The sequence below is a fragment of the Athalia rosae genome, chromosome 4 (genome assembly GCF_917208135.1).
Source record: "Athalia rosae chromosome 4, iyAthRosa1.1, whole genome shotgun sequence".
NCBI lineage: Eukaryota > Metazoa > Arthropoda > Insecta > Hymenoptera > Athaliidae > Athalia > Athalia rosae.
This window is the reverse complement of record NC_064029.1, coordinates 726,001-742,091: the sequence shown is the minus strand read 5'-3', so window position 1 is coordinate 742,091 and position 16,091 is coordinate 726,001. Positions and strand designations below refer to the sequence as shown.

Below are 16,091 nucleotides of genomic sequence, written 5' to 3'. Positions count from 1 at the left end.
CCAACAATGAAGCTTCAGAATACTTCGAAGTTCCTCGACCATTGAATCATTGACGCATGCGTCCGCTGTTTGTTCATTCACAGCAGGTTGCGATAGTTGCACTTACAAATGTAGGATGGCTCCAGTATGCAGTGTGAGTAATTCGTGTTGTACTAACTTGGCAGCGTAAGTTGACCGCCTATTAGCTCACTCAAAACTATTGAGAGAATTTCAGTTAGCTGTAGTAGGAGCAGCAGCAGTCAGTGGTTTTCGACGATGCCTTGGTGATGCATGGGGTTTGGTTGCGACGAAAGTGATTAATTATTGAGACAGGTAAGTCGACCGCGCCGTCATCGACATACAGATTAACCGGGTTAAATAAATGATTCAGAGAATAAAGTTTTAAGGTGAATTTTATGAGCAGAAAGTAATCGAGACAGATAGGTTGACAGAAAAAGTATGCGCGATCAATGCTGGTGCCAGTCTCTTACTCTCCTGCAGGCTGATTCGTGTCATCGCGGGTGTGCCCGATTCCTTCCTCCAGCGTGAGCGAGCCGCGGCCAGTTTCGTTTCCTTAATTGATTCAATTTCGTACTATGTATGTGCATGTATGTACTTCTGGGTTGGAATTATATCGACGAAATAATGTCTGAGATTCCAATTTAATTCATCGAACAAGAAATTAGAGAGGTTTTAAGTCTACTGGGATCTGATGCGAGAAACGTTGCACCGCTGCTCGTTGTGGTGCAGAGCACCGTACGTACTACAGAGATATGATGCTATTTCTGTTCGATGTTGTCATTCATAAAAGGGACACCGAGATTGTTGAGATCATCGAACCACTTGCCTCACCTTCGTATTCGGTGATCCGATCATTCCGCAGCATTTGAATGCTATTGACTTGGTTTAGCTGGATGTTTTTTTTTATACTTATTCAGCTATAAATTCCTGTGAAACATTAATTTTGTGTGCTACGTAATCATAACTTTTACCGTAATTGCCACTGACGATGCTTCTAACGGAAAGCGAGGCCGACCCAAAGCGCACACCTGCATTCGTTCGCTCCTTTTCTCTTTCTGGATCTAAAAACGCCTTTACGCCGAATGCCAAGCTTCGCTTACCAAGCGCTCACAGAGTGCAAACCGAGCACGCCCATTTTTCCGCTGCGTCTCCTGTGGCAACGGTTCGTATTCCGTAGCAAAACAACTCACCTTGGGAATCGGAAAACGAGTTCGAAATTTTTAATAATTTCGCACACAGAACGCTGGCGTATTATGATACACATACAGATCGTGATCATAGGTCTGTGGGTAGCAGGAATTCTACAATTTTCTGCGCTTCGAGTAAAATTGAAAGCGAAAAATGTATGCGTCAGTCAATTTACGGTACAGCACATCAATCATATTGACGTGAGCGTCGTGACACCGGTCCTGTCGATTCGTATCCATATTCGTGCCCTTTATGAATTGGTCAAAGAAATATAAAAAAGTATCCCTCACCTATGCCCTCACCCTTGCAGAATATGATCTGATCCTTCTTCCTGCTATCCCGTTATTAAAGGGTAACACAGCGAAGCTACGCAAATTTGAATTGCCTTACGCATTGATCGGGGATATCGATTACGTACTTGACAAATAAACTATATCTATTGCGATAATATAGAAATACGGTCAGACAATTTCATCCAAATACGAATAGTTTTTTCTTTTTTTTGGTTCACCCCGTTTAATCTTTCGTACAGACCATGTTAATATACACGATTAAATAATCAGCCGAGTTATGTGTTGCAAGACATTTATTTTCGCTGCTAGATTAGATAAATTAGACTTTCAGTTATAAACTTTCCGGAGCTAATTAAGACTCAGAATTTGATATAATTTATAATTTTCTATATTCTGTATATTTTTTGATTCTAGTCAGTGACATTGAATCAAGATGAGGCACCTATTAGTGCACACAATTGCACCCCTGGCATTGGCCATTCTACAGGTGTCTGCGCTGAGTGAGTAGATTTTGTATTTCCTATGCCTTTATTTATTCATGATGTACACATAATCCTGATTACCTGGTTATTGCATAGCGAAACATGTGCAGAATAATTAATTTTCTATAATTCTATATTATAGTAAAAGTACCGGATAACATAGAAGGTGACAAACCTACTAATATAATTGTTATTAGCTGTTCTATACTTTGTCTCAACTACTCTGTAACTACAGTCTTAATTTATCTTCAAATTTTGTTTTTGCAATCAGAACTTTTCTGATAGCTATAAATGAAAAAGCTAAACTATCTTCAGCTGTATGTTTTCGATAAATATATTTATATCACATGCCCAAGTTTTTTTTACTGATTAATATATAATTCAAGCTTCTGTGATTCCATATGTAGCACACAATTGAACTAATCTGCACCTATTGTATACTATGAGAGCCTGAAAATGATTGTATAACATGCACAATCGACAATGAGCATTTGAGACTAGGGAGCAATAGAAAATGAACTCCTGTTCTCAATATTTGTTGACAAAACATTGTCACTTTGGTTAAACTTGTTTCTATTTTTTCATTCATACTATTTTTACAGTACAATCCCCGCCACGGATATCCAAACAACCACCGACAGATGAACAGCTCTTCCAAGTTGCTCAGGCCAAAATCAATGAAAATGACAAACCATTTCTCATAGAATGTGAAGCAGAAGGAGAACCTGCACCCAGGTAAGTTTGGAAACTTGTTTTCGAATGAGTCTGCTATAGGTTATTTTCTTCAGTTAGCCAGCAATATTTATATGCTTGAAGTGGAACATACTTTGTGAAAGATGCTGAAACAATTAATTTGTCTAGTTTTCGTTACTCGCCAAGTTTCCCCATCTAATATGGTGAAGTTCAAGCAACTGCTTAACTAGTTGTAATTAAGGAGATGACCTAGACTATAATTTAATACCACTACATTTTCTTTGTTCATTCATGAATCTCTTTAGCATTCATCTCTGTGAATTTGATCACCAAGATGTATTATCACAAATTTTTTTTTTAACAATGTTATCACCTACTATAATTTTTTTTCCAAGACTTCATTACGAAATAAAATACATGATAGCATCATATGACTAATAACATACTTGTTCCAAATAGGTATCGCTGGGAGAAGAACGGAAAACGATTTGAATGGCAAGCTTATGATAACAGAATTTCACAGCAGCCTGGTAGAGGAACTTTGGTGATTGCGCAGCCACGAGATGAAGATTTGGGCCAGTATCAGTGCATAGCGGAAAACGAGTGGGGAACTGCTATTTCCAATTCTGTGTTCGTTCGTAAAGCAGAACTAAATTCGTTTAAAGATGAGCATCCTGTTACTTTGAACGCCAATGAAGGAGACCCCTTCAAACTGACATGTCAGCCTCCTGATGGATGGCCAAAACCCAACGTTTATTGGCTTATACAGAATACCGATGGTGGAATAAAATCCATCAACAATTCCAGAATGACCCTTGATCCTGAGGGCAACTTATGGTTCAGTAACGTCACTAGAAACGATGCATCGAACGACTTTTACTATGCTTGTGCAGCCACTTCTGTATTTAGAAATGAATACAAGCTAGGTAACAGGGTATTGCTCAATGTCATATCAACTGGGGCTTCGGCAAGTAAGAATAAGCATGAGCCAGTGAAACAGTATGTTACCAGAAAGAACGAGGTCGCTTTACGTGGAAAAAAAGTCGAGTTGTATTGCATTTATGGCGGAACGCCTTTACCGCAAATAATATGGAATAAAAATGGTCAAATATTGAACCCTAGTGATCGAATAACACAAGGCAACTATGGAAAGTCCCTAGTTATAAAGCACGTTAATTTTGAAGATGAAGGTCAGTACACATGTGAAGCATCCAATGGTGTGGGTGATGCAAAGTCGTACTCTGTGAATCTTCAAGTTTTGGCTGTCCCCTACTTCACGGTAGAACCAGAGATCATAAGTGCAGCTGAGGACGAGACAGTTGAGTTTAGGTGCGAGGCTAGTGGAGTTCCTGAGCCTCAGATCAAGTGGATTCACAATGGAAAACCAATAGCTGAAGCACCTCCTAATCCCAGGAGAAAAGTGTCGGCAAATTCTATTGTTATTGAGAGATTGACGAAGAAAGACACAGGAAACTATGGTTGTAATGCCACTAATTCTTTGGGATACGTTTACAAGGATGTTTACGTCAATGTTTTGGCTTTGGAGCCAGAAATCACTCAGCCTCCAACCAATGAAGCAACTGTTAATGGTAGAACAATCCGTATTACCTGCCGTGTCTTTGGAGCTCCAAAACCTGAAGTAAAGTGGATCAGAAATGGCCTGGAACTGACCGGAGGCAGATACAACACTTTGGAATCTGGAGACTTGGAAATCAAGAACGTTGATTTTTTGGATGCAGGTTCTTACACATGCTTTGCCTCAAATAAATTCGGAAGCGTTGATGCTTCTGGTAATTTAGTTGTCAAGGAGCATACCACCATTACTGACAGACCTGAAGACTATGAAGTTGCAGCTGGATCGACAGCAACGTTTAGGTATTGAATAAAGAAAAAAGATTTTCGAAACAAATTGTTTAACTTTAACTTTTTATTGTACCAAATTCGTTTTCCAGGTGCAATGCTGTGACTGATTCAAGTCTAACTCTAGCAATCGACTGGCTAAGCAATGGAGAGCCGATAGATTTTGAATTGGAACCAAGATTCGTTCGAAGCACTGACTACTCCTTGACTATTACAAAAACAACAGAGCTAGATTCAGGAGTTTATACGTGTGTCGCTCGTACGGAGTTAGATGAAGTAGAGGCTCAAGCTACACTGACTGTTCAAGATGTACCAAACCCACCGCGATTAGATGGAGTGAGATGTCTGAGCGATGAAGCCTCTGTTCGATGGGCCCCAATGGGTGACAACAGAGCACCCATTCTTCGGTATACAATCCAGTCCAATACCAGCTTCACTCCTGACACATGGGAGGTCGCATATGACAACGTCCCTGCTACCGATCAAACCTACAATGTTCCAATGACCCCATGGGCTAATTACACTTTCAGAGTATTGGCTTGGAATAAAATAGGTGAGATTTCAGCGTGATGATTTTGTATTGAGAGATATTCTATCTCATTGATTGGTGATCCACATATTACTACTTATCTTCTATGCAGGTGCTTCACTACCATCTCCGCACAGTCAGGTGTGTACGACTCAGCCTGATGTGCCTTACAAAAACCCAGATAATGTCGAAGGCAAGGGAACAGACCCGCAAAATATAGTCATATCCTGGACTGTAATGCCCCAGATAGAACATAATGCACCGAGGTTTATGTACCGAGTATTCTACAGGCGAGATATACCTGGCGAAGAATGGACCATTGAAGATATAAACGACTGGAAGCGGCATAAGCTTATCATAGATAATCAGCCCACTTTTCAAAAATATAAAATCAAAGTTGTTGCCATTAACGAAAAGGGAGAGTCTCGGGTGTCCCCGCACGAAGTTGATGGATGGTCCGGAGAAGACGGTAATTATCATGATATTCTTATTGTAATTTGATGAATTTACTGGAATCTTAATGTAGCTTTCAAAGTTGGTACGATTCATCATCAATATTCAATCCTGCCGTGTTTCATTCGCAGTTCCGCAGCAATCGCCAGGAAACTTTACACTTTTAAAAGTGCTCGGGAGCACAAGTGCAATACTATCATGGAATCCAGTCTCAAATGAATCAATCAGAGGATTCTTCAAGGGATATAAAATTCAGACTTGGACAGATAAGGATGGCGAAGAAGGGTTGCGAGAAATTCCGGTCAAGAATGACACCACTCGTACTACAGTTGATAGATTCGTTCCATATAGCAAAAACTATGCAAGAGTCCTTGCTTACAACGGCAGGTAAGAATCTGTTAGATAGCATTCTATTTCGGATCCGTCGACTAAATTGGACTCGACTAAAACCAATCGACATTTCTTAATTCGTTTGCTCCGATTTCCTGAGCTCAGAATACATAAAAATATCCTAGGAAACCCATTGAAGAAAAGGTGATTTTTGGCCCAAAAATAAAAAAAAAAATCCAGGAACACGAATCCGTTAAGCAAATTGAGCTACGAATTTTTCTCATCAAGATATCTCGATTTTTCTTCTCCAAAAAGCGAAAAATCGAAGATATCTCAACGGAAAAAATTCGTAGCTTAATTTGGCTTTCGGATCCGGATTCCTGAGGTCAATATACATAAGAATAGCATCTAAAACCCAAGAAAAAATATCGATATTTGGCCAAAATTTTTTATTTTAAAAAATTGATCGTATAGCACTTTTCTCACGTATTTTGACCTCAGGAATCCAAATCTGAAAGCCAAAATCATCTACTCGTGCAATCGATCGAGTAATCATCAATTATTCGCTGTTGGGTGCAGAAAAATTATAAGACATATCGATTGGTTTTAGTCGTAGACCCACTTTGATTCATCGCAATCCATGCATGCCTCGAAATATTCGAATTTCTCGGTCTACGAGCGGGCCCAAGCTTTGCTGGAGTCAGGTAGCCACGGGCGCGCGGTTTGTTGTGGGGCGTCACCTCTGCTCAGCCCCGAAGGTGACGTCTCACAACAAACCGCGCGCCCGTGGCTTCCTGACTCCAGCAAAGCTCAGGTTTGCTGGTGAATTGAGAAATTCGAATATTTCGATCGCGGTTTGTTGTGGGGCGTCACCTCTGCTCAACCCCGAAGGTGACGTCTCACAACAAACCACGCGCCCCTGGCTACCTGACTCCAGCAAAGCTCGGGCTCCCTCGTAGACCGAGAAATTCGAATATTTCGACCCATGCATGAATTGCGATGAATCAAAGTGGGTCTACGACTAAAACCAATCGATATGTCTTATAATTTTTCTGCTCCCAACAGCGAATAATTAATGATTACTTTATCGATTGCACGAGTAGATGATTTTGGCTTTCAGATTTGGATTCCTGAGCTGATTATACGTGACATTACTCTTGTAAGCCAAAAGAAAAAATTCGATTTTGGAGCCGAAAATAAATCATGGTTTCAATTGGGTTTAATATGCTTTTCTGGCGTATTTTGACCTCAGGAATCCCAATCTGAAAGAAAAATTGATCTATCTCTAAAATTGATCGAGTTATCGCCAATTTTCAGCTTTTTGGGGTCAAAAAAAAAAAATTGATTTTTTGATCTATTTTAATGTAATTTGAGCTTAGGAATCCGAATCCGGAAGAAAAATGGATCTATCTTAAAAAATGACCGAGTTATCCCCATTTTTTCGCGATTTTTCGCGATTTTTGGCATAAATTTGAGGATATCTCGAAGGGAAAAAATCGTAGCTCGATTTGGCTTTCGGATTCGTGTTCCTGAGGTGAAAATACATAAGAAAAGTGCCATACGATCGATTTTAAAAAATAAAAATTTTTGGCCAAAATTTGAGATTTTTCCAAGGTGTACCCCTTACGATTTTTTCAAATTTTGGCCAAAAATTTTTATTTTTTAAAATTGATCGTATGGCACTTTTCTTATGTATTTTGACCTCAGGAACACGAATCCGAAAGCCAAATCGAGCTACGATTTTTTCCCCTCGAGATATCTCAATTTTTCTGCTCCAAAAAGTGAAAAATTGGCGATAACTCGATCAATTTCACAGATAGATCAATTTGGCTTTTGGATTTGTGTTCCTGAGGTCAAAATACATAAGATTAGCATATAAAATAAAATATTTTTTTTTGGTCCAAATTCGACAAAATTCCAAGGCGTACCCCCCTTGGAATTACACTTTTCCTACGTATTTTGACCCCAGGAACACGAGTCCGTTGAGCTAAGTGCACTACGAATTTTGCCCATCGAGATATCTCAATTTTTCTCCCCATTTTCCGCAGGTACAACGGTCCACCTTCAGAGACACTGAGTTTTGAAACACCGGAGGGGGTTCCTGGAACAGTTCAATCATTTGATGGGTTTCCATTAGGGTCCAGTGCCCTTTACTTGGTCTGGAAAAAGCCGGAAAAACCAAATGGGATTCTTACAGGATATAAAATTTATTATCACATTGTAACCGGCACCAATGTTGGCCCATTACTCGAAAGAGAGCCTCATATTAGAGATCCAACTGCCACCAGAGTCAAACTGGCAGGATTGATCCCAAACACTAAGTATAGGATTCACATACGAGCAATGACAAAAGCTGGTGAAGGTGAAGAGTAAGTAGAAATAACTTCAATTATTGCAACTGACAAATAATGAAATCGGAATCTAAAGCTCTGAACCTTATTTTCAATATCCAAACATTATTACAGATATTTCATTGAGCGAATGACTCGTAGTGCAATTTCTGTAGCGCCAGAAGTACCTCAGTTCATGTGGGAGCGTGTTCCTACGGATAATGGTCTTGCAAACATCAGAGTTACTTGGCTACCCAGCCAAGATGGGAATCCAGGCAGCCATTTCTTTGTTAAATATAAACTTAAAGGAGAAACGATCAGTCAAGAAACCTTGCCAGAATTCAACGAGGACAGCACTGAGGTAAACCGAATTCCAACTTGAATGCGCGTTATCGACTATCAACAATCGAAAACAGATAGGTTGAAAGCTATAATTGCAGGTACGAGGTCTTACAAGAGGAGAAGTTTACGTCATGTCAATTGTGTCCGTCGATGGTGAACATCTTACAGAGAGCTTACCACAGGAAGTTGATACAAGCGGAGAAGATCCGTATATTCAACCCAAAGAAAATGTAGCAACAGCTGGATGGTTCATAGGTAAAAGACTTTCATCACGTCACAAAGCTATATTCCATCTTTATGAACACATATTCTACACTGCCGCATACACTTATTACGAGAAATTTAAAAAAGAAGCGATGAAAATCCAAGATTACATCCAATCAAGACTCAGTATTATTTGACGTTTCAACTTTTCAACTTTTTTTTAGCAGGAGGCACAGTTACCTAGTTCAATAATACCAGCAAACGAATTCTTTGCGGATCTCTAAGTATACGTCTCAGCTCTTCTGTATTCTGACTTTCTTGCATGAAGCTTCATGCATATCTCTTGAAAAAAATTCAAAATTGCTATGTTTTGTCAAGTTGATTCCTTGCCTCTAACTGATCATGGTAAAGCATTGCGGGCACTACAAACGTTGTGGAAGCATACCTGGTCTTCTACGTTTCTTCAGAATCTCAGAACGCGAATCTCTTGAAGCATCATCCACAGATTGGAACTTTTTTCTGGACCTGGGCTCTGAGAATTGTAGTTTTTTACTTCAATCTACTTTTTACCAACACTATTATGCTTTACTGTCCGCTGATACTATTTCATTTTGCAACTTGACCCTTTTTCCCTTCTGTAATTAAACTAAGTTTACTCCGGACTTTTTCACAATCCTTTGTTCTTCTTCTGTATTTAAAACTTTACTACTGAAACTTTGTTCTACTTGCCACTACTTTACTTTTTGGTGCTGTTGTAGTACTACTGTAATCTTTTTCCTCATTCCTTTGCTCCTGGGTTTGTGATTTCTGTATCCGCTGTAAAAAAAAAAGCAACTCCCATCTATCTAAAAATATGAACCGAATAATTTTTTGTTGTGATGTTAACATTTATGTATAACGAACCGGCTTATACATTATATAAAAATCAAGGGTACTATCAACGAGTACGTCTAATACTCGACATTTATAATTCATCGATCATATCATATCGTCTCATATTTGTATCTTCAGGAATGATGCTGGCAATTGCATTCTTACTGCTAGTATTGATAATTGTGTGCGTAATCAAACGCAACAGAGGTGGAAAGTACGCAGTACATGAACGGGAGCTGGCTGCAGGTCGTGGTGACTACCCTGAAGAGGGTGGTGGTTTTCACGAATACTCTCAACCCTTGGACACTAAGTCTGCTGGAGGGCGTGCTTCTCTCGCTTCCTCTTCACACCAAGATGGAAAACATCCTGAGTCAGATACTGATTCAATGGCAGAATACGGCGAAGGAGATACTGGTCAGTTTATGAATTTATTATTGCTCTCTTTATTTTGTGTAGACATTCACTACCAAGAGATCCTGTAGTGTGAGCAGTGCCAGATTTCAAAATGATCTTTTTTTATGCTTTAAATAGTGCAGCTTGTTGGAATATATTCCACAATTCGCCTTTTTTCCGTTGCAACTATATCAGTGGTCTTTATCACTTCAGATAAAAGTCGCAGAAGTTGTTAGATCCCCCAAACACACACACACACACACGCATTTGAAATTATTTTGTTAAAGAAGCTCTCGGATTTAGATGAAGTAACAAATAGCACACAGATATATTTTTTATTGTAGGACAAATAATTTTTACATGCCCTGTTATTTTATATAATTTTATGATTTGAACTGTGATTTTATTTTTCTGCTTTTCATGGTTTTTCTCACCCTTTATACCTGTGTTGCTTGCGCATTGTCTGGTTTGACACAACAGCGGGTATGAACGAGGATGGGTCATTCATTGGTCAATATGGCCGTAAGAAGCAGGAACCCAACGCACAAGCGTTTGCTACGCTAGTTTGAGGTGGGATGCTTGTTTTCAATCCCTCATTTTATTAACTAACGTTTCTTTCATAATCCCTAAGTTTTGTACCTCAAACCTTTGTTAAATTAATTCATAGTCATGCTAGTATTTCCTTATCTGATCTAATGTTTTTGTTTCACAAAGCAATAGATTATAATTTAGAAAGAGTTGACCAAAGTGTAGAAAATAGTGGTATAGGATCGTTGAGCACAAGTACTGATTGCGTTGAAAAATTTTAGGCCGTTTCACAGAAGATGGATCATTCATCGGACAATACGGGCCAAAAGGAAGACCTGAGGAGACACCCCCAATTCCAACAGGCACCATGGCTACGTATGTCTAACCCCCTACAGCTGTCTATTCTATGTAACTATTAATATTTACCTTAAATAAGGCTAAGACAAGAACCTACATCTTTGCCTCTTCAGCAGCCGCTATGCACCTTGCGCTGGGCGCAATGTCCACACCGTACTGCCAGTTAGTTACTTTATCTTTAGGTTCCTGTATTCGTCGGAGATAGTCTGACCATGCCAAAAAATGAATCAAAATACAGAAAAATATTCCACCTCTGTGGTTAAGCTCAAAGCTCTTAGTTGTCATACATTCTGGTCACTGAAATTCGTTCTCTTGATTTTACAGAGAAGATAATGTTTCTTTTCTAAGTAAATTTTCTGTCTGGTTTATTATGAGCCTTTATTCAATCGAAATTGATTGAAAATATGTCAATATCTCCGATAGAATATGAAGCCCACTGATAATAGATATTAAATAGCCAGCAAGCTATCGATGGAAGTGGTTGTAGAAACTATTTTATCATTGACGCCAACATTTAACAGGGCCAGATTGGACACTACAGGGTAACAAAGTTACATTTTATTTTCATTGTCATTTTTTTTTAAGATGAGTATCGAAACTGCATTTATAAATTTCGATTGATGAAGCTTATTTTTATTCTAGACTCCGCGAATCAAATTATCTAACTTCATACCCGCATTTCTAGGGTGGGGTATTTTATAGAGCCTTAGCTCTTAATATTTTGGTGCAAGTTGTTGAAAATTCAATGTGTATTTTACAACTGAATTTTATAAATGCAAACTCGATTCGGATGTAAAATCAACTCGTGGATACGTGAAATCGTGTTACAGTCTGGCCTGGACTGAATCTAATTATAATTTTTGAGCTCATTCGAATCTCGTAGAATCTCTTCCGGGGCTTAATGCCCTTTCCCATCACGTGCCCGGCACAACCGAAAACCGTGTATCCCTTATCCGACGATATTGTACCTATAGTCCATCCAGCAAAATGGCTTTATTTCATTTTGTTTTTTTCTATATCCAACAATACCGTTGGTAAAACTTTTTCTAACATTCTATTAAGTTATACATAGTAAATCTCGTTCCGTTAAACGACGAGAAATTACAAGATATTTTTTTCCCCCAATCAATCTCAAAAGATATTAATTACGGATATGATATTAATATATTATTATTATTACTATTATAAATATTCTATACGATAGTTAAATAAGAACACATGGCCTCTACTATAATAATTGCTTTTTCTATGTAAAGCACGCTTTTGCTGAAACGAATGTCTACGAGAAAATTTTCACATCGCATTTATGTTCGTGAACATAAATAATTTTTTTCTATTAAGTATCCGTAGTTCTACATTTTTGAAGTATAGCAGTGGCTTTAGAATTAGGATGATATATTATTATTTAATATATTGAAATTAAAAAACAAAAAAGGAAAAGAAAGTTTATAGAGACATTATATAATAATCATTATTGAGAAGGCAAACATAGCAATTGAAAAAAAAAATTAAAACAAGTGAATTAACAAGAAGTAACATTAGAGCGTTATTAGGTAACGGTCGCGCCAGAGAAGGTATTATCAGATAAAATGTTATCATATTACATATAATTATACATATACCATATGTATCACATTTTTATACAGGCTTGTCCGAAATATTGGTAAAAGCCCATCGATTATTTTTTGATGTAAATCAAGTAGTCGGTTTGAACTTTCAAATTTAGCAGCATAATTATGTATATTGTACACGTAGCGGTTCATATACTGTTCGATGATTGAAAAAGGTGGATAGTTACTAGCAGAATCCGAGATTTGTATGTATAAACGTGTACAATATACATATATGTTAGTATATTTTTCTATCATGTGCTACCTACGAAATGTATCATCAATATTTTTCATTTTCCTCACTTCCGTTTTGTAGTTTTTTCATTCGGTTACGCCCTAAGTATTGATGCACGATAAATTTTGATTTCAAAGATCGGATGACAAACTTTAAATAATAACGATTATAACAAATATACAAATGAACTCATCATGGTCATCCCTTGTTCGTGCGAACTTTAGGTTCAAGATTTCGTTTTACATCAACTATATTTTTCCATTGATATGTTTTCTACCGCGTATATTATACAAATATGTATAACACGATATATTTATGGTCCTATCTATATCGGAGAAATATATTTCAGAGGAGAGCGTCGGAATAAATTATCACTGTTCTCTGGAATCTGTTAAAATAGTAAACTAATATAAATGAGAGCCAGTTGTATCGCGTCGTATCGGTCGGACGCGTGAATTTTAATTGCGGTATCATATCATGTAAATGAAGAAGTTTAACCCGTTGAGTGAACAAATGGCAGCTAATTACCTTTTTTGTATTATTTTATTTGTATTATTTTATTGTTATTAGGTCTTTTCTTTTGGGTTTTTTGAAGTACATATTCTCTCTTTTTTTCGATACGCGCAATACGTTGTATTATTTTAGCCGTAATAATGATTGTGACGAAGACTTATATTATTTGAATATAAATGATGGAGAAAACTGTACTCATACACATTGTATATTTTATTATTAGTGATCATTCAATACCGCAATTTATTTACCCTAATTAGAAGTTACTAAATTTAATCGTCATTATTATAGTAATTTCCATTGTAACGGATGCCTGTAACACCGAGATCCAATACGGCCGACGCTCTTCGTTATTTAGGTCCTCAGTCCCGCGATGTTTACGATGGCCCGAATTGTCCAAGAAATTATTGTTTTCAAGTTTTTTAAACAGGGATCACGTTACAGAATTTTGAGCTGAGTCTTAGGAATTTTATTTATACATGGTATATTACAATGAATTGTTTGCATTTGGGGGAAACAGAGCGTTGCAGTAATAGTTGAATATAAACAAATTTATGGACAGTTGAAATTTTGGTGAAGATTATTGACAAAATCAAAAAGTTTTAAAAAGCTACAAAATTTAAATTAACGAAATACTCGATAAATTTTTCATGAATGAAGTGCACGAGTTCAAAAGTTGAAGCGTGTAACGATGTGAACGACGTGAGTTGAAAAAAAAAAACTAAGGAATAAAGAAAGAACAAAGTAAACGGGTTCGCTGCGCGCGTGATTTTATTCATTGTACATTACTTTTCAGATACATACAAGCATATAAATATACATATAAGAGAGTAAAATATTTTCTGGTTTTAAATTATATCTTTTGAACTGACGGAAGTATATTTGCTCTGTATATGCATATTTATATCTGTATATCCGTTTTTATAAGTTGTACAATTGTATAATTAATATTACCTTTATGTATACATTATATTCCGTACATATATATATACTATATACCTATATAATTATATTATATACAAATTATATATATAATTGTTTTTACAATTAGTTGCACTTAAATTATAAGCTTTTTTACAAAGTGAAGTCAATGAATTCAGCCGACGAATATATGTGTAGGTATAAAAGAAAATGAGAAACAAGAAAAAAATATTTTATTCTGTTCAATTATCATCGGCACATACCATATACTGTGTAATATTGTATATTCTGAATTATCCAAGAAGATATAGCTACATGATTAAAACTCTATATACTTACATAGTATACATGTACACCGATTACTGACGTAATATCGCGTCGTATAATAATGAAAATCTGCAAATCTTAAATTTCCACTTAAAACTGACGTTATGTGTATAGTTAAAATTACAATATGCATTCCAGCATACCACCTATACTATGTATAACATCCCCCCGTGTCAATACGATGAATAAAACATTTTAAACAAATAAATTTTAGTAATCATAAATTAATATTAATTGATTTAATTCGTCAAATTAGTCAATGTAGTATGAGTGTGCTGTGTGCATGATAATGAACTTCAATTCTCATTCTCTTACGCAATAAATATAACACAACAATATGTCCATAACGTGTATGTACAATAATTCATTCTGAGACAATCTTTGCAGCCGCCACTCAGCCTGCCGCATGAAGCAAATGTGATCCCACGCTGTCTGTTGGTGATACTGTGGCCTGTGTCTCGGCCGTCTGCACGCGTCTATGTCAAGAACAAATGCAGAGACGGTGGCACTTGTAAGTTCCTCGTGGTGGGAGTATTTGGTCGTAAAAAAGGATAAGAAAAAAGAAAAAACAAAGGAGAAATTCAGAGACAGACTGACATGCGATCCTATGGGGACTCAAGAGGCCTCGTTCTTGTAACTGCACCAGTCCTTCGCCTCCGGTGACGGTGATGGATCGAAAAGAGAAGAGATATAAAGTTCGATGACGTATAATTATAACGTGGACGGGTTTTTACTCCTGATCAGGACCCGTTCGGCGTTCTAGCTGTTGCCGACGTTGCCGCTGATGGTATTGGCGAATAAACTTTGAGAGTTTATAACAGTGAGTCGAGAAATCACGTTAACAGATATTATAGAAAAAGTGTGATCAGGTATTAATTGAATTCCGAATAGAATTGACTTTGAAATTAACAAATTTCTAATCATTGCATATTTTTATTTGTATTTTAGCCAATGGTCGATTATGGTATTGCGGTGCACCGCATTCTAGCCGTTAGCGAGACAATATAAAACGATCGTTTGTCAGGTACTTAAAGGGAGAAGGGCGTAAAACTGAAGAAAAGAGAAAAGTAGTTGCAACGGTCAACCACTGGACGAGCTGGTAGAAAAAATGAGAGAAAGAGAGAGGGAACAATGGACCATTTGTTGGGTCACCGCCCGAAGGTCTTCACAATGGAGCCCATTATCCGAATAAAAGCTATTCATCGAGTGCCCTCTTAAACCTGTTGCACAAGGCATCAGAGGCCTAACATCCGTTCGAACGAAACGACCAATATAGCCATATAATGACCGAGATGTCAGATAAGGACTCGTCGCCCCTGAGTCTTCGGCTATAACAGTTCTATCAACGCTCCCTAAACAGGTGCGTTATTAACTAGCGCACGTATGTACTTCTGATTAATTCTACGTATATATACGATCGAATCAACCCGTGTAATAGCCGCAGGGCACGTTGGATGGAAAAAAGTCGACGTTTCCAGTCTGCACCCCGATGGAAATTTACAGTGTGCGGTAAATTCTGATATTATTTCGTTTAATACAAAATTTTATCAGATTATATATGTGTATAGATAGAACTCTACACGCGCTGCTACAACCAAATCTATCAATAAAAAAAGTTGGCGTCAGTAAC

General features: G+C 37.5%; 1 protein-coding gene and 1 long non-coding RNA gene across 5 annotated transcripts; one reads left to right on the top strand and one right to left on the bottom strand.

Annotated features, from left to right (window-relative positions):
- The first annotated feature begins 164 nt into the window (after window positions 1-164).
- Window positions 165-14,665, top strand: LOC105687532 (neuroglian). Of its 4 annotated transcripts, XM_012403255.3 has the most exons (13): window positions 165-312; window positions 1,896-1,981; window positions 2,566-2,698; window positions 3,116-4,531; window positions 4,609-5,069; window positions 5,158-5,514; window positions 5,630-5,885; window positions 7,877-8,197; window positions 8,294-8,519; window positions 8,599-8,755; window positions 9,716-9,991; window positions 10,451-10,540; window positions 10,780-14,665. In XM_012403255.3, the coding sequence occupies exons 2-12, from the start codon at window positions 1,915-1,917 to the stop codon at window positions 10,537-10,539; spliced, it is 3,759 nt and encodes a 1,252-aa protein (XP_012258678.2). In that variant the 5' UTR covers window positions 165-312; window positions 1,896-1,914; the 3' UTR covers window position 10,540; window positions 10,780-14,665. The 4 variants fall into 4 exon arrangements, with proteins under 4 accessions (XP_012258678.2, XP_012258677.2, XP_012258679.2 ...); XM_012403254.3 differs by lacking the exon at window positions 10,451-10,540; XM_012403256.3 differs by lacking the exons at window positions 9,716-9,991; window positions 10,451-10,540; window positions 10,780-14,665 and adding an exon at window positions 8,932-9,645.
- On the bottom strand, window positions 319-1,811 carry LOC125500580. Its single transcript, XR_007277953.1, has 3 exons — window positions 1,479-1,811; window positions 972-1,190; window positions 319-552 (listed from the first exon to the last, which is right to left on the bottom strand). It is a non-coding gene; the product is annotated as an uncharacterized LOC125500580 (long non-coding RNA).
- Window positions 14,666-16,091: the final 1,426 nt, after the last annotated feature.

Excerpts from the sequence above, each read along its gene's own strand:
- LOC105687532 (XM_012403254.3), top strand. The coding sequence starts at position 1,915 with ATGAGGCACCTATTAGTGCACACAATTGCACCCCTGGCATTGGCCATT. Across the intron at positions 1,982-2,565 it reads TCTACAGGTGTCTGCGCTGA|TACAATCCCCGCCACGGATA; the intron begins GTGAGTAGATTT and ends CTATTTTTACAG. Across the intron at positions 8,198-8,293 it reads AAAGCTGGTGAAGGTGAAGA|ATATTTCATTGAGCGAATGA; the intron begins GTAAGTAGAAAT and ends ACATTATTACAG.